General features: G+C 42.2%; 1 protein-coding gene across 4 annotated transcripts in view; it reads left to right on the top strand.

The window, feature by feature from the left end:
* The first annotated feature begins 4949 nt into the window (after nucleotides 1–4949).
* Nucleotides 4950–27618, top strand: part of LOC131136548 (potassium voltage-gated channel subfamily KQT member 5-like) — a 114400-nt gene continuing 91731 nt past the window's right edge. For 2 of the 4 annotated variants that reach the window (XM_058083543.2, XM_058083514.2), the window contains exon 1: nucleotides 4950–5493. In XM_058083543.2, the coding sequence (XP_057939526.2) occupies nucleotides 5153–5493 (341 nt within the window). In that variant the 5' untranslated portion in view covers nucleotides 4950–5152. The remainder of the gene's footprint in view (nucleotides 5494–27618) is intronic. The other 2 variants (XM_058083524.2, XM_058083534.2) reach the window with 1 other exon arrangement.

Genomic DNA, 27618 nt, shown 5'->3' with positions numbered 1-27618 from the left:
ACCAAAATGACTCACCCAAGAGGTCACAAAAGACCCCACAACATCCAAATAACTGCAGGCCTCCCTTGTCTCAATGAAGTTGTTCATGTAAAACTATAATTGTGAAACTATAAACATGTGTTTTGTGCTAACATTTGGCGTTGCGACCCCAGGATGCAGATCTTTGTATGTATTTTTAATTATTACAGCAAACCAACAAATGACATTGATCCCACAAAAGGGAGACCACATTCATTCATTTTCTACCGCTTTTTCCTCACGAGGGTCGCGGGGGGTGCTGGAGCCTATCCCAGCTGTCTCCGGACGAGAGGCGGGGTAATTTTTGGAGTCGCCAATTAACCTAGCATGTTTTTGGAATGTGGGAGGAAGCCGGAGTACCCGGAGAAAACCCACACATGCACGGGGAGAACATGCAAACTCCACACAGAGATGGCCGAGGGTGGAATTGAACCCAGGTCTCCTAGCTGTGAGGTCTGTGCGTTAACCACTCGACCACCGTGCTGCAGGGAGACCACAAACCTGAGCTAAATAGCCACGACAGAAATTAGGAACAGGTGTGGGTGAGAAGCGCAACTCAGGAAAACAGACCAGGGCAAAGCAGGAAGTAAATACAAAGTAAGAGTGTCCAAACAGAAACAAAAATACCAAAAAGGAACATAAACAAACACAGGGTCCAACACAGGGCGTAACAGATACATTTGTTTCACATTGTTTCTAATGGGAAAAGTTAATGTGGTTAGCATCCGTTTCGGTTACAGAATCAGACCTTCTGCCACGATGTGGGAGTTAGCCTCCGTGACAGCTTGTTTAGTTTCCTTCTATGCCTTAGTTGCTGCCCTTATTTTGTAGCCACTTCCTGTGTTGTTCCTTTCTGTTTGTTCCCACCTTTACTAGTGCCTCAAATTTTCTGTTCCCTATTTAATTCGCTTCTCACCTCGTTGGTTCATTGTCTATCATTTGTTTGATTTGGCCTGTTCCCGCCATCCTGCTGCTGTCAGGCGAATTATCATTAAAGAAAATACTTTTTATCTGCATTTCGGTCCTGCTTTCTGCATTCTGGGGTCGCGACGCAACGCTGACATGCCACGCACCGTGCCACGCCTTCTACGCTAACCAAGGTTCCAACGTACAGTGAAGCAAGTGTTAAATACATTTCAAGTTGTAGCTATCCAGGACTGGTGATATCTAGCAGCGGCACTGAAATGGCATACAGTCGTTTCCACTTGTGTAGTACAGTGGCCACCAACAGAGGGCGCTATTGATGTAGCACACAATGACTCCTTTCAGGCTGTCAGACGCTCACAACATGACCAAATTCAATGTAACGCTAATCCCTTAAACACAGGATGGACAAGATCAGTACTTCAACTTTTCTAGTTGACTTAAAGTTAACTTAAAGACTTTTCAAGCCAAATGCGGAAGATATCGATACCAAGAGTAGGCTGGGGTCGAAACATCTGTTTATATTCACACATTGTTGTGTATTCTGACATTGTTGATTATTTTAACTCGGGGAAGAAGAATTTGAATGACAGCTAACTAAAAGTAATTATTGCTTTTTTTGATTATTTTGCTCCACTGGCTTTTACTTTTACTTTTCTTTACTTGGAACTCAAATAGAGTAGTTACTGAGGAACTAATGAGTGGTGGTTAGGGTTTGTTAGCACTTCATTCACCACTGTAAATTTGTGCACCTTATTGTAAAGTATTACTGTATGTAATAAAAGGCAATAAATTGGGTGATTTTGTTGCTTTTGTCGCATCCTCTGATATCAGTAATCTCTCGTTTATCACAGTTAAAGTCAATTGTGGCATTATTTATCAGTGGAATATTTTCATATGTATTTTCATAGAGCATAGAAATCATGATTAGAGTCCTCTAGACATGAAATAACATCCCTATAGTCACTCGTATTGCCCAATATAGTAGACATAATAAGAAACACATAGGACGCATGCATATTAGCCTTGTGCGAGTTCCTTTTTGTTCTTTTAACTCTGTGTTTTGTACAGTACTTCCTCATCAATCAACCTGTAAATATTCTCATTCCCCAACGTCCCAAAGAATACTACCTATCATCATCTTTGCATGCAGCCCGAATGCTCTACATTTGCTTAGATATGCATCATTTGTGACTATTAATAGGCCGTATTCAGCATGAATGAACAGCATGATTGATTCATTCATGTATTTTGGAATAACCATGAATTAGTGAAGATACAACATTTGAAGTGCAAAATGTCCCCCTGTTCTGAGTGGTTACCTTCCGGGATCACCAGTGAATGGTGAAAAACCACGAGGAATAGTGACTTTCACCTCCAGAAACCCCCACTTCTCTCTTCAATTGCCGTTGCTCGCCGCCAATGGAAGCTAACAAGCTAAATGTTAATGCTTAATCCAGGTTAAAACCCTAAATATGCACCACACGCTTGTTAAACTCATTTCAAGTGGACCGTGTGTAACTACTCACCACTAAAAAATGATCATGTAAGAAGCATTGAACTTTGGCATATCAGCAACAACGGTGTGTTCAAAAACTGCTGAAGAAGGTGGTAATTCTCAATGCTTCACAAAAAAATGAGGCATCAAACTTAAACTTGGATAAAAAGTTTTTTTTAGCAAATACTCAAGTTGTGTTGTATTTTTAGTTCATTAATCTTCAATTAATGGCAAAAATCACAAAATGATTCAAAGTCATGAGTATTGTTATCAGTTTCGGCATGGCTGTATTTACAGTGCATCCGGAAAGTATTCACAGCGCTTCACTTTTTCCACATTTTGTCATGTTACAGCCTCATTCCAAATTGTATTAATTTAATCTCTTACCTCAAAATTCTACACAAAATACTCCATTATGACAATGTGAAAAAGTTTTTTTTTTTGACTTTTTTTGAATTTATTAAAAATAGAAAACAAAAAAATCACATTTACATAAGTATTCACAGCCTTTGCCATGAAGCTCAAAATTGAGCTCAGGTGCATCTTTTTTCCACTGATCATCCTTGAGATCTTTCTACAGCTTAATTGGAGTCCACCTGCAGTAAATTCAGTTGATTGGACATGATTTGGAAATATAATAACTGTCTATATAAGGTCCCACAGTTGGCTGTGCATGTCAGAGCACAAACACCAAGCATGAAGTCAAAAGAACTGTCTGTAGACCTGCGAGACGGGATTGTCTTGAGGCACAAATCTGGGGAAGGATACAGAAAAAATTCTGCTGCTTTGAAGGTCCCAATGAGCACAGTGGCCTCCATTATTCGACTAGTCCGGATAGAAGGAAAAATGAATGCAGCAATATTTTCATCCAGGATATCTCTATATATTGCTGCATTCATTTTCCTTCTATCCTGACTAGTCTGCCAGTTCCTGCTGCTGAAAAACATCCCCACAGCATGATGCTGCCACCACCATGCTTCACTGTAGGGATGGTATTGGCCTGGTGATGAGCAGTACCTGGTTTCCTCCAAACATGGCACCTGGCATTCACACCAAAGAGTTCAATCTTTGTCTCATCAGACCAGAGAATTTAGTTTCTCATGGTCTGAGAGTCATTCAGGTGCTTTTTGGCAAATTCCAGACGGGCTGCCATGTTCCTTTTACTAAGGAGTGGCTTTCGTCTGGCCACTCTACCATACAGGCCTGATTGGTGGATTGCTGCAGAGATGGTTGTCCTTCTGGAAGGCTCTCCTCTCTCCACAGAGGAACGCTGGAGCTCTGACAGAGTGACCATCAGGGCCTTGGTCACCTCCCTGACTAAGGCCCTTCTTCCCCGATCGCTCAGTTTAGAAGGCCGGCCAGCTCTAGGAAGAGTCCTGGTGGTTCCAAACGTCTTCCATTTACGAATAATGGAGGCCACTGTGCTCATTGGGACCTTCAAAGCAGCAGAAATTTTTCTGTATCCTTCCCCAGATTTGTGCCTCAAGACAATCCTGTCTCGCAGGTCTACAGACAGTTCTTTTGACTTCATGCTTGGTGTTTGTGCTCTGACATGCACAGTCAACTGTGGGACCTTATATAGACAGTTATTATATTTCCAAATCATGTCCAATCAACTGAATTTACTGCAGGTGGACTCCAATTAAGCTGTAGAAAGATCTCAAGGATGATCAGTGGAAAAAAGATGCACCTGAGCTCAATTTTGAGCTTCATGGCAAAGGCTGTGAATACTTATGTAAATGTGATTTTTTTGTTTTCTATTTTTAATAAATTCAAAAAAAGTAAAAAAAAAACCTTTTTCACATTGTCATAATGGAGTATTTTGTGTAGAATTTTGAGGTAAGAGATTAATTTAATACAGTTTGGAATGAGTCTGTAACACGACAAAATGTAGAAAAAGTGAAGCGCTGTGAATACTTCCGGATGCACTGTACTTGGTATCGGACCAATGCCAAAATTTGCAGTATCACTCACCCCTAAATCTCATTTGTCCTGACGGTGCCAGAGGACAGAGGCCGCGAAGTACACACTACTGTACGGGCTTGGCGACTCAGAAGGAAGCAAAACTTTCACTTTACGCAAAAAGTCAAACCCCAAAGCCATTTGTGCGTCAGCTTTGCATGTTTTGCCACAAAGAAACCCCGACCCTTAGTTGGGAAACTCCATAGTTTGACTATTGCTTCATTTAGCTGAACTCATTCAGTCCTTCCAAGGGAAGTAAAACATGTTTGTGAATGAGTCCCACAAAGCATTCCATGATGTTTTCTGCAGATGTTGAGTGAGTCCACGATGGGTTCTGACTTTTCCAGGCATGCAAGCGGAAAATTCCTCACGACCTGTGTTACCTGATAGGCTTTTCATTGGATGCATGACTGTAAAGTCATTTGGAGATTTTCGTCTGGAAATGACATCGTCAGCACGTTTTGCACCGTTCACGGAGCGGGGGTTCATTGGTTCATTGAATACGACCTATGGGTCACAGCGTCAACTTGAGCAGCTTTCAGTCACCGCGCACACAGAATAAGACACAAAGTGCATGCAAAGCGCTGTTTTTTGCACGCAGTCATTTATGGTCGCGCGCGCACCGCCGAAGGAGAGGTTGGTGCAAGAGGAAAGAGGGCGGTCAAAGCAGCTTCTGTTTCACTTCCAGCCACTGCTTTTCTCCATGCCGGACACCCCCTCCTCGCATTGGAAGCCCGCTTCTGTGATGCCATGCCACGGAACCACAGCGGAGACGAAGGCGGCGCCGGGCTCTGGATGAGGACCTCGCCGGGCCACCGCACCGAATGCGTGAAGGATGTTGAGTCCGGACGAAAGATGATGATGATGATGAACAACGACGGCTTATTGTCAGCCTCCAACTCCGTCGGCGCCGCCGGCGGTTCCGACTGCCTGCGAGGGAAACAGGGAGCCCGGCTCAGCCTGCTGGGGAAGCCGCTCATATACAGCGCGCAAAGCGGCCGCAGGAATGTGCGCTACCGGAGGCTGCAGAACTACCTGTACAACGTGCTGGAGAGACCCAGAGCCTGGGCCTTCATCTACCATGCCTTCGTGTGAGTTTCTGCTTCTTTTGTCACACCTGTTGATGCTTCTGCTGCTACAGCATCACCCATGCGGAATAGCTTCCGTCTTGTTTTTTCATCTCTTCGGGGAGTTTATTACATGGATCAGTGGATCCCAACGTTGTTTTTCATTCCAAAGCCACAACAAAATACCTGATTGCTTGAGCAAATCGTAGAAATATCATCTGCAGTGGTTCCAAACATAAAAGTAAAGTTGAAGTGCCCTCTTTGGGGATTCTAATAAAGATGCAAGTACAACTTTATAGACTTTATATTCCAATTTGAAGTAGAGCAATTTCAGAAGCACTAATCGAGTGTCTTCTGTCTGTCTTTTCGTCAAGCATCTTTGCAACCGTTGTTCAAGCTTCATGGCTGTTAAGAGGAAGGAAGTTGACGCACATGTCGGCTGTTGAGCACCATCTGTGTGTGTGTGTGTGTGTGTGTGTGTCTGTGCACAATTATGTGACTGAAACAACTGGTTTAGTTTGGTTGACATGTCAAATGATGTACAATTTGGTTGACTTGGCTGTAGAAATGAGCAGTGGAGTACTTTAGAGCTGCAGTAATTCATTAATCCATCAGCATCAACAATGATGGACTTTTTTGATACGTTGGGGACCAAACCACTAACAGTCAGTGTTTGTTTCATATTGATTTGGTCTGTCATGATAATTGACTAATTAATCAAACGATTAAAAACTCAAGTCGCTGGCTGCAAGCTAATGGCATGTGGGAAATTTGGTTTGATGAGCGCATGAACACAGACAAACCAAAATGTTGCGATTGTTTGAAATTAGTGACGAGGAACACGGGAAACACAACCACCTGAAACACGACGTCCTTTTCAATTTTTCCAACTGGGAAAAAGAAAATGCCACCAACACCTTTGGTCGGCCATGTAACTATAAAGAAAATGGTGCTAAATGGTAAACACTCACACACAGTGTCGCTCGCCACACTGCAGAAGAAACACAACCATATGTTTTATGCCATATAAGTCATGAAAAATTGTCTTAAAATTGATAAATAATGATAATACCGATTATCAATGATAATGTGTAGCACAGTTATCGACTGGCAAAAATGTGCTATCATGTCAGGGTTAGTCTAAGGTCAGTTCATCCAAACAACATGTTTTTATCTTTAGAATGCAGTGAAAAGATAAACATAAGGATTGTGAATGACTGTGAATGTGAATTTCACAATGAATTGTGAAAAAAAGTGCAGTTGCCCTTTAATTTTCTAAATGTGATATGCAAAGGTTGCCAGGCGGTGACTGGAAGGACATGAGTTTTTATGTGGAGAACTTTCTCCTTCTTCCACTTTCTTTTTCCACCCCATTAATAGGACACTGACTCTGGTGACTGGAAATGGTGTTAACGTTCTATGATCCTCCTCGCCATTATTCTTTCAAGGACATCGCCACCTCCACCAAACTGAATGCCCCCTCCTCGTTGCCATGTTTTCCACGTGTGGTTTGACATGCCTTAAAGAAGGAAGAATGATGCTTGTTCCGACTAAGGTGCTTTGGAAGGTGCTTTGACTTTAGCTTCTTTTAGCTGCTCAGCCTTGCTGTTGTCATGACGTGAGCAAATGTTTATGTCGTCCACAAATAAGGGCCCTCAAAGAGGGATGGCTTGAAACAGGGGTGAGAGAGAGGCGTCTACGCCATCTTGAACAGAGGGGGAGGTCCACAACACCCCTTCTTTCAACAAAAGATGTTTATTGTTGAAAAGCTCATGAAAAAACATTCCCCCACATCTTATTCATGTGTTAGAGAGAGTGTGATGCTGCAGGCACTGAAACATGTTAGCTCCCACTAACTTGGTTAAACATGCCAAACAAACAAAGAAAAACAACTGAAGTTTGTCCATGAAACATTCATTCATTCATTCATTTTCTACCGCTTTTTACATTGTGTGAGCTAATGGTAGCTGGATACTTGAGTTGACCCACCGTATTCGCACTCGTATCATTTCTTTGCTTCCTCGATGTTGGCATGTTGTGAGCGACGAAGCTGGACTAACCACCCAACTTAATGAAGTTGGATGCCTTTTCAATGTTACTCGGTCATGTTGAAAGTCAGAAACAACAATTTATCAGCGTTCCAACTGTGTCTACGTTGTGTAAGTAAGTGGTGGTCTGTGTAGCATTATAGCGTGTGCATACAGGGAACGGGGTGCAAATTACAAGCTCACCAATGTCTGCCGTTGCTAATAGCCTTTTTCCACCACAGTCAGTGGTCTACGCACGTTTTTTTAACAGGGGAAGTCCCACAAAAACTTGTAATGACCCGCTTTCTACAACTGATGTAGAAAATCGACATGTTAGCACGCTTTCAGTTCATACACAGTAAGTCAGCGGCCGCAAGAACAACCACTTTTTAAGTCGCTCTCAAGGCTTTATTCATTTATTATCAACTCGAGTACCAACAACATTAGAAAGTGCAAATTTCCCCACTGAGGGATGAATAAAGGCATATCTTATCTTAAGTGGGGTTCAACTTGTCCGGAAGTCCTCTGGAGCGCTTGGGAGGGTTACCAATCACAGCGGAGTGGGCGTGCCCGCAGGTGGCCTGTGTGTGGAATCATTTAAAACAGACTGCCGTGGAAATCCAAGGAAATACAGCTGGAATAGAGGCAGATTCTGGAAGCTCTTGAAAGCTTTCTGTGTGGGTTATTGTGTGTAGCTGCTCCTTAGGAGTCCACAATCAATAGAAAGGGCTGAAAAGGAGCAGCATAGGCCGGGTCTGGAGCCAATTAACGACACCACCACGATTACTCCAATAAGATTAATCGTAGAAAGGAACTACATTTATGTTTTGTTTGACAAGTTCAAGTGATGCTGAAATAATCAGCAGAAGCAGTAAGAAACTTCTCTCGCTGTCACTCGAGACAAGACATGAGGAGCAAGTCGGAAGAGCAACCATGCCCTTGCTGCAGCCAGTTATCCTCTCTTTGACATGCTCACATAAGCACATTTGCTTTAAAGCTATAGGTCACCTTCCATTGTACTCTCTGTCACACACACGCCCCCCCTCCCACACACACACTGCAGGTGTCCAATACATGTGTAAGGTATGAAAAGACTCTTTTAAGGAATGACATAACTTATTTGCTGTTCCATTTTCCTGCATTAATCCTGCATTCCAGACAGCTTGAAAGTAGGAAATATCCCACTTGGAGCTTCCGTGGTAAGCTGGGAATGCGTTAGTTGAACGTGAAAAAAAACATGGCTAACAGACCTCAAAAGTGTATTGTCTAGTACTGCGGTCTCCAAAAGGTTTTCATCTTCGAGCTACTTTTACAAAACGGAAAGGGATGAGAGCTGCTATTTTTGGATACTTCAATTTTAACCCAACGCAACGGAATAATAAAATGTTGGGATCCACTAGTGGTGCAAACGTACAAGTAACCCACTGTAAGAGTTCACTTTTTCTCCCCAAATTGTCAGGAAGCCCTTGTGGGTCAGTATATTGCATTGTAAGCTATATACACTTTGTGTTATAGATAACATAGCACATTAGTGTGTATATCTCTTTGTATTGTTGACATAGATGGGCAGGGGTGCAGCTATTGTCACCTGTACTTTTCATCCATCCGAAATTAGGCAGACTGTCCCTCACTTGAAATACAGTATGTAACACACACACAAAGACACACAATGTATTGAAAAAACGGACTCACTGTCTTTATTGACTGCGACTGCAAAACAACCTACAATGGGGCCAAAAAAGTTGTGAGTGCCCAAATGAGTGCCATCTGATAAAATACTGTATTTAACTCATCGCAAAGTACAGAAATGCCCCTCGCCCCCACCGCTCTTTGCCCTCAAAGGTCAAATGTGCATTTTGATTCCTTCACATTGCAACAATAATTATCTATAAAATGTACTTTTGCTTGGATTTATATTATTTCCGATGTGAAAAAATGCTTCGGTTTGTTCGTCTAACCTCTTGGAAAGAACTAATAACAAAAGCTGAGATGCCACTGTATTTACAAAGCAGCTCTCCTCTAGTATCAAGTAGTATTAGTAGTATTAGGTAGTATTAGAGGTACATAACAGGGTGTGGTAAACATCTTCTATCATAAAAATACAGATAACTACAGTTTATATAGTGTTTTTCAGACGTGAATATTTCAACTTTGTGTGTCAGCAGCAGAACTGAGACGCTCTTTGTGCAGAGTTGAGTTGCGATTGGACCTAGCACTTGTTCACAGTAGTGCCATTCATCCCACCACCTGGATTAGCAAGCTCTTATCCTTGCAAGTATGTTGAGTTGCAGGAAAGCTTGGGGAAACGTTGCCCTCCGAGACTCCCGTCTGGCATGCTCAACAATCAGTGGGCATTGGCATGGAAAAGTAAACTTCCTGCTGTCAGATGGTGATTTCTTTGATTTGTCAGCATGTTTACTTGGGATGGCTGTTTTTAAAATCCTGTAAAAAGTCTCCCAGACGCCACTGAGGTTGGAAGGCATGCCGGGAAGCAGATGCCCACACACCAACACTAGCATTAATTATCAATTATGAACAGAAATTCACAAGGAATAGCAATTGAAAATGGCGGTGGAAAAGTTAATGTTAATGAGACACGCTTTGATACACTGCCCGCATCATTTGCACATACGTCTGGGTGCGTACACGTTTCATTCAAGACTACTTCACAAAAATAATGCAGTTTTCCACATACTGTACTTCATTGACACGCACAATTTCAGTGGGGGCAAAATGTGTGCAAGTGCAAACTAGGCTTAACCGGATGAGGTGGCAGCCAGAATGACAGAGACCTTGTTTGCATGGCAGAGAGAGAGAGAGAGAGAGAGAGAGAGAGAAGAGAGAGAGAGCTGAGACATGATGTTGACTGAATCATCTCTTGACTGTGTCAACTACTGGTCACTGGTTGATACTCTAAAACCCCAAAGAACATGGACTGAATAGCAGTCAACAGTCACAAATGGTACTTATTTGTTCATACGATATGGACACAGAACAATGAACAACTTCTTGCTCTGTCTCTAGTGTGCTCGCTTCTCCTTACGCATAACAGTGAGTGTTAATTGTTTGTCCATTCAAGTAACAGTTCTTACTTTCACATCCTTCGAGAGTTCCTGGCTATGACGTGCCACGGTGAACTCTAAGTGACCAGTATGAGAGCGCGAGAGAGCGATAACACCAGATTTAATACACTTGCGCCACATTCACACCTGCAACCTTGTGATGTCACCGGCCTTTGTCAGCGGTGGAAGACACAGAGTTTGCCGAGTCCTTTTTCACATACCTGGAAGTTGCACCAATGAAGGCGTGTATATATGAGTGATACATACAGTAATCTCTTCAAAAAGTAATATTCATTAATTCATTCATTTTCTACGGCTTAGTATCTTCACGTGGGTCGGAGGGGGTGCTGGAGCCTATCCCAGGTGTCTTGGGGCGAGAGGCGGGGTACACCCTGGACTGGTGGCCAGCCAATCACAGGGCACATATAGACAAACAACCATTCCCACCCACATTCATACCTATGGACAATTTGGAGTGGCCAATTATCCTAGCATGTTTTTGGAATGGGGGAGGCAAAAGCCCAGTAATTTTATTAGTAATGACCAATTTTTTGGGTCTATTGGCAGTCAAGGTACCGTGGAATTGTCCTGACTTTTCTCCTTCATATGACACCCCTGGCCAATGGCACTCACACACATGTATAATTAATCCATGTGATCCGTATTGGTATTGGCCAATTTCAGTCCTGGATAATTGGCAGCATAAAATGCTGACGGAGCATCCCTATTATACATCCTTGCCATGGTGTCTTCATTGTCTTATATCCAGACCCTGTCTTCATCCTTGAGTGGAAAATATATTTTGCCCCTTTGTCATAAAAGCTTCAATAATTAATTTCTCTAGGTAATACTAGATTCTACTCCAGGGGGCAGTGTGTGTACAGTACCAGTGACCAACACATGGAATCTGTATTGCCTATTGTAATGTTTAAGACGGGGGCGTCCAAAGTACGGCCTGTGGGCCATTTTTGTCCTTCAGCTAATTTTTTATTGGCCCTCTGCAAAGTCAAACAATATCAAAGTAATTATTAATGATATGGTTAAAATTAATCTCTGAACCCCTGACATCAATTCCTGCCAGCCCCTCCCCCACACACACTCAGCTCCCCGAACACCACAGCACATTTAGAGAAACACATGAGTACAAGTCTTATTTATGTGTTATATGTTTTATTTTCTCTTATTATGCCTCCTATATTGGAATATAGGAGTGTAAAGGTGATTACAGGGGTGTTATTTCATGACTCAAGGGCTCTAATAATGTCGGAGTAAAGACTGTGTTTAGAAGATCTTAATAAGTTTTCTATTAGCTATGAATTTATTCCTTTATAAATAATTAATCCAACTTTGCGGATATTCACTTATCACGGTTGGGTTAACTACTTAACCGTGATGAATGACTGATTACTGTACATCAGGGGTGCTCATACTTTTTCAGCATGCGAGCTACTTTTAAAATGACCGAGTCAAAATGATCTACCCACTACAAAAATGCAAAACATCTATTTATTTTCAAATGTATTGAGGATTATTTGTACGTACAATGTATGTTGATGTACCTTACATAACCAAATGAGCCAATATTGCAAAACACACATAATTAACTATTAACATTTTTTGTAATTACCTGAGTTTACTTTGATGACTTGCACTGAATTGAATCAGCCAGGGATGCATAGTCCGGACAGTAGCTGCTGATAGCCAGGTTAGCCAGGCAAACGCACTTCGAAAAAGACATTGTGAAAAAAAAAGTCCACCTCCCATTCCGTATGGAAGTGATATGTTTTTGCCTTTTTACTTGTTCCAGCTACTTCACTCATTTTAGTGACCATAAACTTTAGCCAGGGCTTAAAATCTGACGCAATTCGCCGACTAGCTTAGCACTTTGCATCGTTGTTTACGCATGAGCGGTGACCTAAAGGTCAAAATTCAGTTATCATCTGACTGGTTGTCCTGTATGTCAATCAAGTAACGGGGATGGATGATAGGCTGACATCGTAAGTTCTGCTGCACTTAGAGACGTTGTTTGAATTGATTGGTCACCCGAAAGGGCAACATTCGGTTGTCATCTGAATGGCTGCCCTGTATATCAATCAAGTGACGGCATTGATGCTAGGATGATATTTTTTTAATGTCACGCCGCGATCGACCAGCGATCGACCAGTACCACCTCCGCGATCGACCGGTAGATCGCGATCGACTTAATGAGCACCCTTGCTGTACATAAACAGTATACATATCATTGACTTTAGTATAGAGAGAAGCTTGGGTTTGTTCTCCCTGTTGTCATGTTTTGTTCCGACAACCCAAGGCCATCTACAGTACTGTATGATGGAATCATTGAAGAGCCTTCATTCCACTGGCAGTGAAAATGAATGGGAATGGCCTTATTAGTTCGTACTGGTCATTTTGTACTCTGGTCTCCAAAATATAACTAAAAATGGTACATACTGAATCACACCTTCAGGCTTTACATATTCGCAGAGTTGCTTTTCCACTTCAAAATGCTGCCGCATCAAACTGCAGAAAACATGCCACATTGAAGACATCAGCCGGAAAGAAAAAATCAAGACAACAATAACAATTGAGGTGAACAATGATCCGCTCTCAATCACAGCACATGTGTAGAGATCAACCATCATTCTCATGGTCGCTGAGTGGGCGTTTAACACACCCTGCCTCCATAGGAGTACGCCATCTGTGGTATTACCTGGTTGTCTCTGTGGCATGCAGAGTAGGGACCGTGCAACACAAAAACACAAAAGAGAAGCAAAATTAGACTGCAGAGTTACCATGGCAACTGATGCTGCATTCCTGATCGCATTGAAAACTGGTCAGATGCGCCTCCGATTGTTTAGAATCAAACAAAAGTATCACGTCAATGCGCAGTACTCTACACACAGCCAAATAGCACCCATTTGGATCGTACGTTGTACCAACATGGACATGAGTTCATGAGGAGACTTTTAGGCCATGGCGAGCCACGACTGACATGATGTATTTACGTATGCAGGATCTGTACTAAACAATGTATGCGGTAGGTCAGGTGGCTTTTTGCAGCCTGTGGCACGTTCTAAAAATGATACAATTCAATATAATTAAATTCAGCAGTACTTTAACAAGAATAAAGTGAAAATATCACAAGGAAAAAGTCTACTGAGAAAATCATAATTAATAATTAAAAATAAATCATAATAAATCATAATCATAAAGTCATAATTTCACATAATGTTTTGAATGTCATTTTAGTAGCATAAAGTTGAAACATTAAAGGGAACCTATTATGCTCATTGTGGTCTCCTATAGAGCAGCTACACACAATAACCCGCACAGAAAACTTGAAAAGATTTCCAAAATCTGCACCTATTCCAGCTGTGGAATCACGCCACTGTGATTGGTCGCATGGCCAAAGTGCTTCCTAACTATGAACCATATCAAGAAGTTTGCGCCTCTGTGACATCACAAAGGAACAGTTTTACCACACCTTCTGAAACCCAAAGTTTTGAACCATCCCAAACTTCTTTCAGGGCTCACTTCCAAATGCGCAAACGTCATGATCTGAAACGTTGGCATGGTTTAACACCAGAATACAACATTCTAACTACATTTATAAGTCAGAAAAGTGGAAAAAGCATCATAGGTCCCCTGTGAAGAAATACTTTTTAAGTATGGAGTTTATAAGTATTAAGTAATACAGTGAAGAAAATAAGTATTTGAACACCCTGCTATTTTGCTATTTCTCCCACTTAGAAATCATGGAGGGGTCTGAAATTTTCATCGTAGGTGCATGTCCACTGTGAGAGAGATAAACTAAAAAGAAAAATCCAGAAATCACAATGCATGATTTTTTAACAATTTATTTGTGTGATACAGCTGCTAATAAGTATTTGAACACCTGAGAAAATGAATGTTAATATTTGGTACAGTAGCCTTTGTTTGCTATTACAGAGGTCAAACGTTTCCTGTAGTTTTTCACCAGGTTTGCACACACTGCAGGAGGGATCTTGGCCCACTCCTCCACACAGATCTTCTCTAGATCAGTCAGGTTTCTGGGCTGTCGCTGAGAAACACGGAGTTTGAGCTCCCTCCAAAGATTTTCGATTGGGTTCAGGTCTGGAGACTGGCTGGGCCATGCTAGAACCTTGATATGCTTCTTACGGAGCCACTCCTTGGTTTTCCTGGCTGTGTGCTTCGGGTCGTTGTCGTGTTGGAAGACCCAGCCACGACCCATCTTCAATGCTCTGACAGAGGGAAGGAGGTTGTTCCCCAAAATCTCACAATACACGGCCCCAGTCATCCTCTCTTTAATGCAGTGCACTCGTCCTGTCCCATGTGCAGAAAAACACCCCCAAAGCATGATGCTACCACCCCCATGCTTCACAGTAGGGATGGTGTTCTTCGGATTGTACTCTTCATTCTTCTTCCTCCAAACACGCTTATTGGAATTATGACCAAAAAGTTCTATTTTGGTCTCATCTGACCATAAAACTTTCTCCCATGACTCCTCTGTATCATCCAAATGGTCATATGCAAACTTAAGACGGGCCTTGACATGTGCTGGTTTAAGCAGGGGAACCTTTCGTGCCATGCATGATTTCACATCATGACGTCTTAGTGTATTACCTACAGTAACCTTGGAAACGGTGGTCCCAGCTCTTTTCAGGTCATTGACCAAGTCCTGTCGTGTAGTTCTGGGCTGATTCCTCACCTTTCTTAGAATCATTGAGACCCCACGAGGTGATATCTTGCATGGGGCTCCACTCCGATTGAGATTGACCGTCATGTTTAGCTTCTTCCATTTTCTAATGATAGCTCCAACAGTGGACCTTTTTTCACCAAGCTGCTTGGTAATTGCTCCGTAGCCCTTTCCAGCCTTGTGGAGGTGTACAATTTTGTCTCTGGTGTCTTTGGACAGCTCTTTGGTCTTCGCCATGTTACAAGTTAAAGTCTTACTGATTGTATGGGGTGGACAGGTGTCTTTATGCAGCTAACGACCTCAAACAGGTGCATCTGATTCAGGATGATACATGGAGTGCAGGTGGACTTCTAATGGGCAGACTAACAGGTCTTTCAGGGTCAGAATTCTAGATGATACACAGGTGTTCAAATACTTATTTGCAGCTGTATCACACAAATAAATTGTTAAAAAATCATGCATTGTGATTTCTGGATTTTTCTTTTTAGTTTATCTCTCTCACAGTGGACATGCACCTACGATGAAAATTTCAGACCCCTCCATGATTTCTAAGTGGGAGAAATAGCAAAATAGCAGGGTGTTCAAATACTTATTTTCTTCACTGTATGAGAAACAATCAGAATAAAGAATAAAGAAAACAGAAAAAAACAAAAGGAAAAAAACAGAATAAAGTAATTTGTGGAAAGTTGGTCTGGGTAAAAAGTTAGGCGAATATGGTCAAAATATTATGGGAATAAAGTCACAATATTATGAGAAGAAAATGTACACCCAACTGTACACCCAACATCATATATAATATAACAAAGTAAAAACTTGTCTTTGTAAATGGCTGTATTATGTCAATGCATCTTTTTCTCGAATGCCAAAACCCAAGTACAGAGTCCTGTCTCCAAATGAGAGGTAACACCCACACATTGCAGAATGTTGATCAAGGCAGTATCCACAGTGTAATATTGCCCTCGGCCATATTGCCCTCCGGTTCAGAAATAGCTCCACCATGCCGTGATCTGGTGTGATGTCGTGGCACTCCAGTTGTCATAATGTAGGGGGGCACTACACAAGGACACATGATTTATTACCACCCACATTCACAGCCAACTCGAGCATACTTCCTGGAGATTGGTCCTGGAGGGATGGGGGTGTCTGGCTGTACAGGAAGGAGATATTTACCAGGCCATGCCACTGGTGCTGGGAACTGGTACAAGCCTGGTAACTGTGTAATGCGGAGGGTAGAAGACCAGAGGTCCTCTGACCTCCCTGTCTTACCCACAGGGATGGGACTGCAGCTGGACAGTCAGCCTGTCCCTGGTCCCCCTTTGGTGTGCTCTGCGCCGTGAATGCCGATACGGAATGATGCCTTTCACATGCCAGTGTGAAGGAAGCAGACCTTTGTCAACCACAATCTGAGAGGCAAGTTCAACTTGAAAAGCATTCAGCCAGTGTATAAGCCACATTGTAAGTACTGTAAACCTCGGATATATCGGACTCGGATATATCGGAAATTCGCTCACAACGTACAGATAAAAAAGAACCAATTTTTCTGTAATGCATTTCCAATAAAAATTCATTGCAAATATCGGATTTTTTATAACGGATTTTGCCTATTTCGGACAAAATCTCCAGTCCCGTTCCAATGCATTTCCATTAAATTTCCCTCGCATATATCGGATGGCCGCATCGTGGCGCTCCGATTCGTCGAATCGTGACAGGCCGCTATACGACGTCATTTGCAGCGTTGCCTGCACGTCCAGGTAACATAGTCAAGGAAGTGCCTTTTTATAACGGATAAAATACGATTTACGCATATACCGGATATTAATCCAATATATGCGTAAAAACGGACATTTTCCGGTATACGCATATAACGGATTTCGCTCATATCAGACAAAACCAGTGGGAACAATTGAATCCGATATATCCGAGGTTTACTGTAATATTTTAGCATCATTGTATTTATATAATGCTAATAAGAGTTAATTGGTTTCAGACCTGACTGTGATAAGTGAATTTCCTTGACAGCTGAAATGTTGCTCTTTGGTCTCATATTCATCTTTTGATGTCAAACCCAAATGACCTCCCTGTAGGTATTGTACATTGCTGTAAAATACCTTTGAGCATCGGTTATTCAGGTTTCTTTTATCGTAATCCACTGTAACTTCTGCACTTTAATGTGTCGGAATCATGGCGTATGTGAAAGAAAAACTACAGTTATATATCCCCCCAGGTTCCCTTTTGCCATGTAACAAGCCAAGCATCACCCCATGCGGCAGCGAAGCCTCACACAGCCCCTCTGTTTTGGAACATAAAAAGCTCAGTGTGGGAACGGCGATGAAGGGCAGCCACACTCTCCTCCAACTCCAAATAGAATACAGTATGTGCTTGTCTGTACATCCATGTGTTGCACAGCCTTGATCAGTCTGGACGTGGAAAATATATGATATATTTAAGGTGCGCATGACACCAAACATATGCTAAGTTTGATATTTCTGCATTGAAAGGCATATTTCCTGTTAGAGCAGGGGTGGGCAAACTTTTTGACTCGCGGGCCGCATTGATATGACAAAATTTACGGGGGGGGGGCAGACTATATATTTTACACGTAACAGTCCACCTGGTATTTTTTGTATCTGTAAAATTGTCATGCAATCTGCTATTATTATTTATTATTTTATATTTATATTTAAATATTTTAAAAATAATAAAATATTATAATAATTACAATAAAATTACAATAATTATTATTATATTATTATGTAAAATATGCAAATATAACAATAATATTCTATATAATTAATATAATAATTAGCATTAATATAATAATTATAATAATCATAGTAGTTCTAATAATAATTATAATAATCTAATCATAATAATTATTATTATTATTATGTGCTTGTGTCCCTTTTTCAGGAGCACTTTGTAAACAACAGACCATGTCAAAAAACGAAATTGATAAAACCATCAAAAGGTTGGCTCAGGCCATGATGCCAGGTTGTATGTTGAGTTTAAATGAAATACTTTGGAAAGATTGGGCGGGCCGTATTCAAACACTTGGCGGGCCGGATGTGGCCCCCGGGCCGTAGTTTGCCCACCCCTGTGTTAGAGTCATGGCCAAGGTGCTGATAGTTTTGGCCTCGGCTGTATAAATAAGGCTCTGATTTTGGTTGTATTCCATACAAGCACAGCATGAAACATTGTCAAGCTTCGCCCAAAACATCGACACCTGTGGCATGCCAATAATTTGGATTGTTTTGGACTGATACGTATTCGAATGTCGATATATTTGCTCAGAGGTTTTGTCAAGATCTTGCAGGATTTAAATGTGACAGATCTTTCTTTAATTAACTCGGGAGGTAATTTTCATAATAATAGGAGGGTAAGATATTCAGTAGATCCTTACCCTGGGTCAGTAGATCAAACTGGGGACTGTACCTTCGAGTCTGGTTGTTGGGGGGAATTTGTTCTCTGGTTTACAGATATGTGTAGTTGTTGCCAGACGGGGCTCGCTGTTCTAAACTTCAGTTTTAGTTGGTTCATTACTCATACTTAAGCAGACATTACCAGACATTGGGTTGAATGAAGACATAATTCATACTTGAACAAGCCTTTCTCAGACTGTACTATCATGAGCCATGTATCGTGAGGGACTCTGAGATTGCTCGTCTAATAATTGAGGAGCTAATCACAGCGTCACTTAGGATTCTTAATACACTATATGACAAAAAGTATTTACTCCCCCATCTAAAGGACCAGAATCAGGTATCCTAATGACCTGGCCTGGCCACAGGTGTATAAAACCAAGCACCTTGGCATGCAGACTGTTTCTACAAACATTTGTGAAAGAATGGGCCGCTCTCAGTCTCTCAGAGCTCAGTCAATTCCAGCATGGAACTGTCATCAGATGCCACCTGTGCAACAAATCCATTCCTGAAATTTCCTGGCTCCTAAACATTCCACAGTCAACTGTCAGCATTAATATAAAAAATGAAAGAACAGCAACTCAGCCACCAAGTGGTAGGCCATGTAAACTGACTGGGGGTCAGCGGATGCTGAGGCATATAGTGCAAAGAGGTTGTCGACTTCCTGCACAGTCAATTGCTACAGAGCTCCAAACTTCATGTGGCCTTCAGATTTGCCCAAGTACAGTACGCAGAGAGCTTCATGGAATGGGTTTCCATGGAGCAGCTGCTTCCAAGCCATACATCCACAAGGCGATACAAAGCGCCGGATGCAGTGTTGTAAAGCACGCTGCCACTGGACTATAGCGCAGTGGAGACGCCTTCTCTGGAGTGATGAATCATGCCTTTCCATCTGGCAATCTGATGGACAAGTCTGGTTTGGAGGTTGCCAGGAGAACAGTACATTTGGGACTGCATTGTGCTTAGTGTGAAGTGGAGGAGGAATTATGGTGTGGGGTTGTTTTTCAGGAATTGGGCTTGGGCCCTAAGTTCCAGTGATAGGAACTTTGAATGCTCCAAGATACCAAAACATTTTGGGCAATTCCATGCTCCCAACCTTGTGGGAACAGTTTGGAGCCGCCCATCCCCTTCCTCTTCCAACATGACTTTGCACCAGGACACAACAAGGTCCATAAAGATGACCTGGATGACAGAGTCTGGTGTGGATGCACTTGACTGACCTGCACAGAGTCCTGACCTGAACCCCATAGCACCTTTGGGATGAATTGGAGCGAAGACTTAGAGCCAGGCCTTCTCCACCAACATCAGTGTGTGACTTCACCAACGTGCTTTTGGAAGAATGGTCCTAGATTCCGATAAACACTCCTCAACCTTGTGGACAGCCTTCCATGAAGAGTTGAGGCCTATGGGTTAGGATGGGATGGCACTTAAGTTCATATGTGAGTCACGGCAGGTGAGCAAATACCTTTGGTCATATAGTGTAGCTTGTATCAATGGCTCTTGTTTGCTTCGTAAAATCCAGCGTATAAATACTGTATACTGGAAAATCATCAGTTCTTGCACTTGCTGAATTGCTGAGATATGAATGGCCTTAACCGTTGTTCCGCTTTGTTAGCACTTTGATACGTTCTGACTTGTCAGAACGTATTAGTGGCAAGTTAGCTCTGGAGGTCACCGTAGGCAAAGTCGCCTGTCATGGAGATAGAGTATTACTACAGAGATGCAGGGGTCACGAGATATAAGAAGGAACAGATTGTTCACAGTGCTGACATAAAAAGCTTTTTGGATGTTTCAACTGTCTTTCAAGGGTCTTCCCCATTTAGTCTATTGTCAGATCTCACTGATGCAGTATTTTATGGTCACTTCGTTGGATATTATGATGCGGGATAGCACAGATAGTTGCAGAATTCTTGGTAAATCACTAATGTTATGATAATATATAATAAAACAATATTTATTAATTATACAGCATAATAATGCAATCTTTCCTTTAATATGTCATCTTTTACTCTGTATAGTTGTTTTCACAAGCAATTCGTCCTCTCTGTCAAATCACCAAAATGCTACTTTCAAGTGTATTAAAGAGCAGCATTTCTTTTTGTCATGTCTTTCGGTGAGTGCACACAATTTTGGACTATCCCATTTGTATTGACTTGTCCACCAACGGCCAACGTCTCAATGAGAGTTTACTGCTGTAATGAAGGCTCTGCATCTCCATGTGTGCCTTTCTTCCCAATGGTAAAGTGGGTCGGGTGGATATGTTTGAAGTGGACATGTTTGTTTTGTTGCCATCACTTTCAAACAAATTGAGCCTACTGGCTCATCCATGTTGATGGGCTTAATGGGGGCTTGATGTTCTTTTTTTGCCTTGTAATCCTCTTTTTTCCCTCCTAATTTCTACTACGGTCATTGCAAGGCTACCTAGCTGGTTCCATACCCAACCGTGAGTTGCAGTCCTGATTTATACATTGTTTATTTTTCTAGTAAGAGCATAGAAATCCTGTTGTCCACCTTCTAAATATGGTTTTGAACATTAATAGAACTCTCTAGACATGAACTAACACTTTTATAGTCCCCTTTACACTATGAACTAATATACTGGACATAATAAGCCAATTAAGACATACAGTGAAGAAAATAAGTATTTGAACACCCTGCTATTTTGCTATTTCTCCCACTTAGAAATCATGGAGGGGTCTGAAATTTTCATCGTAGGTGCATGTCCACTGTGAGAGAGATAAACTAAAAAGAAAAATCCAGAAATCACAATGCATGATTTTTTAACAATTTATTTGTGTGATACAGCTGCTAATAAGTATTTGAACACCTGAGAAAATGAATGTTAATATTTGGTACAGTAGCCTTTGTTTGCTATTACAGAGGTCAAACGTTTCCTGTAGTTTTTCACCAGGTTTGCACACACTGCAGGAGGGATCTTGGCCCACTCCTCCACACAGATCTTCTCTAGATCAGTCAGGTTTCTGGGCTGTCGCTGAGAAACACGGAGTTTGAGCTCCCTCCAAAGATTTTCGATTGGGTTCAGGTCTGGAGACTGGCTGGGCCATGCTAGAACCTTGATATGCTTCTTACGGAGCCACTCCTTGGTTTTCCTGGCTGTGTGCTTCGGGTCGTTGTCGTGTTGGAAGACCCAGCCACGACCCATCTTCAATGCTCTGACAGAGGGAAGGAGGTTGTTCCCCAAAATCTCACAATACACGGCCCCAGTCATCCTCTCTTTAATGCAGTGCACTCGTCCTGTCCCATGTGCAGAAAAACACCCCCAAAGCATGATGCTACCACCCCCATGCTTCACAGTAGGGATGGTGTTCTTCGGATTGTACTCTTCATTCTTCTTCCTCCAAACACGCTTATTGGAATTATGACCAAAAAGTTCTATTTTGGTCTCATCTGACCATAAAACTTTCTCCCATGACTCCTCTGTATCATCCAAATGGTCATATGCAAACTTAAGACGGGCCTTGACATGTGCTGGTTTAAGCAGGGGAACCTTTCGTGCCATGCATGATTTCACATCATGACGTCTTAGTGTATTACCTACAGTAACCTTGGAAACGGTGGTCCCAGCTCTTTTCAGGTCATTGACCAAGTCCTGTCGTGTAGTTCTGGGCTGATTCCTCACCTTTCTTAGAATCATTGAGACCCCACGAGGTGATATCTTGCATGGGGCTCCACTCCGATTGAGATTGACCGTCATGTTTAGCTTCTTCCATTTTCTAATGATAGCTCCAACAGTGGACCTTTTTTCACCAAGCTGCTTGGTAATTGCTCCGTAGCCCTTTCCAGCCTTGTGGAGGTGTACAATTTTGTCTCTGGTGTCTTTGGACAGCTCTTTGGTCTTCGCCATGTTACAAGTTAAAGTCTTACTGATTGTATGGGGTGGACAGGTGTCTTTATGCAGCTAACGACCTCAAACAGGTGCATCTGATTCAGGATGATACATGGAGTGCAGGTGGACTTCTAATGGGCAGACTAACAGGTCTTTCAGGGTCAGAATTCTAGATGATACACAGGTGTTCAAATACTTATTTGCAGCTGTATCACACAAATAAATTGTTAAAAAATCATGCATTGTGATTTCTGGATTTTTCTTTTTAGTTTATCTCTCTCACAGTGGACATGCACCTACGATGAAAATTTCAGACCCCTCCATGATTTCTAAGTGGGAGAAATAGCAAAATAGCAGGGTGTTCAAATACTTATTTTCTTCACTGTAAATAAGACGCATGCTGCTGTGTGTTGCTGTAAATATGTCCCTGTTTTTTTGAATAATTTTAATAATTGAATAATAATAATTTAAAGTTTTGCGTGCGGGCATGTAGAGGGACTTATTTGGCATTCAGCAGTCTGATGGCCAAGGGGAAGGCCTTCTCCCTGACGCCAGGCGAGAAAACAGTCCATGCTGGGGGTGTGTGGGGTCAGAGTAGATCCGATGGGCTCTTGATACGCAGCGGCTGTTTGCTATGTCCTTAACAGGGGAGTGGGGGGAGGCATCTTCTCCGCTGTCCTCATCACTCTCTGCATCCAGTCCGAGGTCTTGCAGCTCCCAGACCGGACAGAGATGCAGCTGGTCAGCTGGCTCTCGATGGTCCCTGTGTAGAAAGTGGTAAGGATAGGAGGGGAGAGGGAGGCTGTTCTCATTGGATGGTGAATGAGCGTGTATGTGTGACAGAGCGAGAAAGTCGCGGTTCCAAGTCTTCTAGTGTCTTGCTGACCAGCTGGTCTGCCATTTTCAATCAACATCTCAAAGACTGTAAGGCAGGATGAGGCCACAGGGTTTTTACTGGGGGTGGGATTTAGATTCATGGAGTAACTGACAATATAACATCATTGCAATAACAACATGGCCAATAATAATCAATTTATTATTAATAATCAATATATTGCAAAGTCAATATATTCCAATAATAACAGTCACTCTTCACAACAGGGGAATACAAAAATATACTTTTCCAATCAAATGTAGGGATGCATACCATATCATGAAGGCACCGCACCCGATGGAAACGGTACTAAATGGGTGCTAAATGAATGCAGACTCCCACCTGCAACAAGTGCATCTCACGTTGAGAGTCTGATGCTCTTTTTCAACCTTATTGCCAACCTTAACACGCCAACAGCGGTGCTCAGTTAGTAATCATTAATCATTAATCCATTCCACAAGGTCCAACTCTGGCCAGACCATACTTTAACTAAATACATTTTTTCATAAGAAATAATGTCAATCCAATTCATCCCTTCATCATGTTTTTGTATAGTTTTACAACTATAGTTAGATATGCAGAAAATAAGAAACAATCCATTTAAGGTCACTTTTACCTTGATTGATTGTTGCGTTGTGGCACTCCTTCCTGTTTTGCTGTGAGTTATTTCTTGAAATCATTAATATCTCGCCTCAAGCCTCTGCTTTCCTTTTGATGACAGCTCCATATTAAGCTAAAACGGAGCCAAAGAAAGCGGCAGCATTTTCAGAAAGAAGTTGAGAAACCTCTGCAGGTTGGTGCTCACTAACAGTTGTTTCAGGGTCCTACAGCTATGACAATGTCATCACCTGCTGATGTTTTCCTTGGCCTACCTGTTTGACCTGTTTGATGGTACTGCTGGCTATGACTGATGTTGGTGTTCTCATTAGGTTTGGGAATGTCAGGGTACCTCACGATAATGATAACTTGAAAAGCGACACTGTTTTAAAATGTGAAATGTTTTGATGTCAAATCCCAATATTTTTGCTCTACAGCCAAAATAATGGACTTGACCTCACTGTTCAAAACTTTTGGAGGTCACTGTAAAACTGCAAGTAGCAATCGCATCCCCGTCATTACATGAAGCTCATTATCAATGCATAGCCCTTTACTTTAAAATCAGCATCGTTTATGGAAAACTTAACGACCCAATTGTGTGCGCAATACAGTACATTTAAACTGCATATTTGTGGCCTTTTATTGCATCCAAGCTCTAAATCATTAGCAGCCAGTTGACTTGATGACAACATAAATGCAATCTGTCCAACCACCCAATACCACAGTCGCTTGACAAATCAACTCATAAATGTTTGTCTTCACAAAATAAGCTGACAGCCTGCGTGTCAGTTGAGGGAGGAGGGGAGGTTTTGATTTTGGGAGTCAAGCTGGGCAGGAAAAGACAACAGCTGCTGGTTGGAATAACAGAGGCTGAAACGGCTGCACCACATGGGTCATATTACCCACTCGGGCTTTTAATAGGCAAGCTTGACTGCCGCGAGAAAAGATTAGTTTGGGGTACAGATCACATATCACAGATGAAAGAGTTTTCAAAGAATACTTATGTTGAAGGAAGTGGCTGCACGGGAGACGAGTGGTTAGCATGCAGGCCTCACAGCTAGGAGACCTGATTCCACCCTTGGCCATCTCTGTGTGGAGTTGGCATGTTCTCCCTGTGCATGCGTGGGTTTTCTCCAGGTACTCCGGTTTTGTCCCCCATTCCTAATTGGCGACTCCAAACAGAACAAAAGTGACAATATGTGGCAACAACATATCGTGGTTTGAAATGATCTCACTGTCAAGGCCACAGCACACCACAAGCTAAATAAAACTCAACTCTGAACCTCTGATGTCACTTCCTTTTCCACATCTGGCCGCTTGCCACTAAGGTCCCAGAAGGAACAAATGTATTGTGATGCACACGAGCAGGGGTGACATTTTTAATGTCGTATTTACTTTTACTATGTCTACTATAATGGATAATACCAGTGTAAAGGCATTTACAGCTGCCATTATCATAATGATGATGAGACAATAGCAACCGCAGGATGTACGCTGTCCAGATTAAAAAAAAAAAAACAAGGAACTGCTATCCTGTGAATCTTATTTAGTCTGATATGTCATTTTTTAATATTCAATCCTACAGTAATTCGCGTTTTATGGTCAGATCTGGAATTAATTATCCGGGATAATCAAGGGATGACTGTAATATGATTTTTCATCCAATTATCAAGCTACAGACCCATTAACTCATATAGATTTTCTACCTGTTGACACCAGTACCCGGAGAACATGGAACATGCAAACTCCACCCACAGATGCTCCAGCCCAGATTTCTACCTTTATATCCAAATTGTTCAAACCCTTCCGTCTCAATCCTAATGAACGTATTCTTTCAGCCTCTGTAATCCTGTACCTCGGCTTCTGCCTACTGACTCATGAATAGGACCATAAAATGACTCTTTGAACAGACTGCACTGCCTATGCATGCAGGCAGCACCTCAGTAGAAGAGGTCCTGCCTGCTCTTTGTCTGTTCCTTTTTCTTAGAATCTGGATGAACATTAATGCATACCAAGCACATTCCCTGTCAACCATCTGCTTCTGATAGACACCCTGAAAGGTTTCTGACCTTTGCTTTATTTGCTTGGCCCAACTCATCTCCTGGGCCCCCAGGTGGGCAGGAATATTTCCCCAGCGACAAATTCAAAGCTCAGTCATCAAAATCTTGACAGATGTGAGACCTTCTGTACATGAGACAGAGAAGCATGCTGAAAAGAGCAAACATCCCCATCAATGTATTGAATGTACACTTAAGGAAGCAGGGGGAGATTCAAAGCACTTGGAGGGCCAAAATTTACGTCAGGTTAAACGAAGAACTGGAAGAAGCCAAAGTACTTGCTGTCAAAGACATCAAGGTATGGTATTTGCAGTGTGTATTTGTGCGTGCGTCAGTCCAGACCCTCCCCGCGAAATAATGTCCTGAACATGTTTCCAATGTGGGACGGTCTGCTGAAAATGTGACTTGTTAAGCATGTCTGGAAGAAACAAACCGTACCCTACCATGAGGCATAAGCAGCACTCTGGATAAGCAGGCTATTAATGTATCTATTCCGGTCAGACAATCCTGGATCAGCTGCATCCGGTCCTGATTCACAGTCTACGTCTCCCCCGGTGTTAACAGAGTTATGACCTTCCATTGCAACTTCAGTGTGATGAACAGCAGCTGTTTAGCCGTGCTAATCACAGCCAGCTGAACATCTATCAGTGCAATAATGAATGAAACGACAACCCATTTTGGCCTTCTTATGGCCTGCAACTCAATGACTGCTCCATGCTGTCACACATTCTCACTTAGCCTCTGGAAGTGCGTCCCACCCACGATTGTTGCTCGCGTTTACAAGCATTGAAGTGCTCTGACTTGTGGGCGTCCAGACGGTCTACAAGACTGAACTGTCAAGGATGATTGCACTTGTAACATTTCCACTGTGTGGTTAAAATGTGCTACTTACACTCTGCTCGTACATAAATTCTAAACTTCAAGACAAGCTGGTGTTCGCTAATTTACTTGTGTAAACTTTTATGATGCGCAGTTGTGGTGTCTGCCTTTCTTAAGAAGCTGGGGATTTGGTTTGAATAATGAGTGGTAGGACTAATTTCAAGTGAAAACATCAGTGACACAGAGTGAAAGTTTGGCCTTTAATTATGCTGTTAACACAGTGTGAAGTGAGCTCACGTCTCTAATTGAACCGGGCAACAAAAAACACGTTATAAATAGGTGTGTGGCCTCGCACCAGCCTCAGACAGTAGTTGTTGTCAGGCTTTTTCCAAAGCAGGACCGCCTCCTGGCAGGACTTTTACTGTGTTCAATGAAATGACGGGTGAATGTGTTATTACTACCCGAGTATGTTGTTCAACTAGAGAAATCATAGGGAAGAGCAAGAGACCATGGATTTTGGTCACTGTGCATCTGGATGATGGTCCGCAGAGACCAAGTGGCCCAGTGTGACAACATAAAGTACAGTGGTCCCTCGTTTAGCACAATTATTTTGTAGTTAGAGCATAGAAAACCTGTTTACGACCTTCTAAATACAGATGTTGCCAATATTACCACCTTCTAGACATGAAATAACATGCCACCCTTATAGTCACCCCCAATAGTCACCCATACCTACATACCTACATACATC

The sequence above is a fragment of the Doryrhamphus excisus genome, linkage group LG9, assembly GCF_037039965.1.
Source record: "Doryrhamphus excisus strain RoL-2023G ecotype Guam linkage group LG9, RoL_Dexc_Guam_v1.1, whole genome shotgun sequence".
Classification (NCBI taxonomy): Eukaryota; Metazoa; Chordata; class Actinopteri; order Syngnathiformes; family Syngnathidae; genus Doryrhamphus; species Doryrhamphus excisus.
The sequence above is the reverse complement of the archived record's forward strand: the minus strand, read 5'-3'. Positions and strand labels throughout refer to the sequence as shown.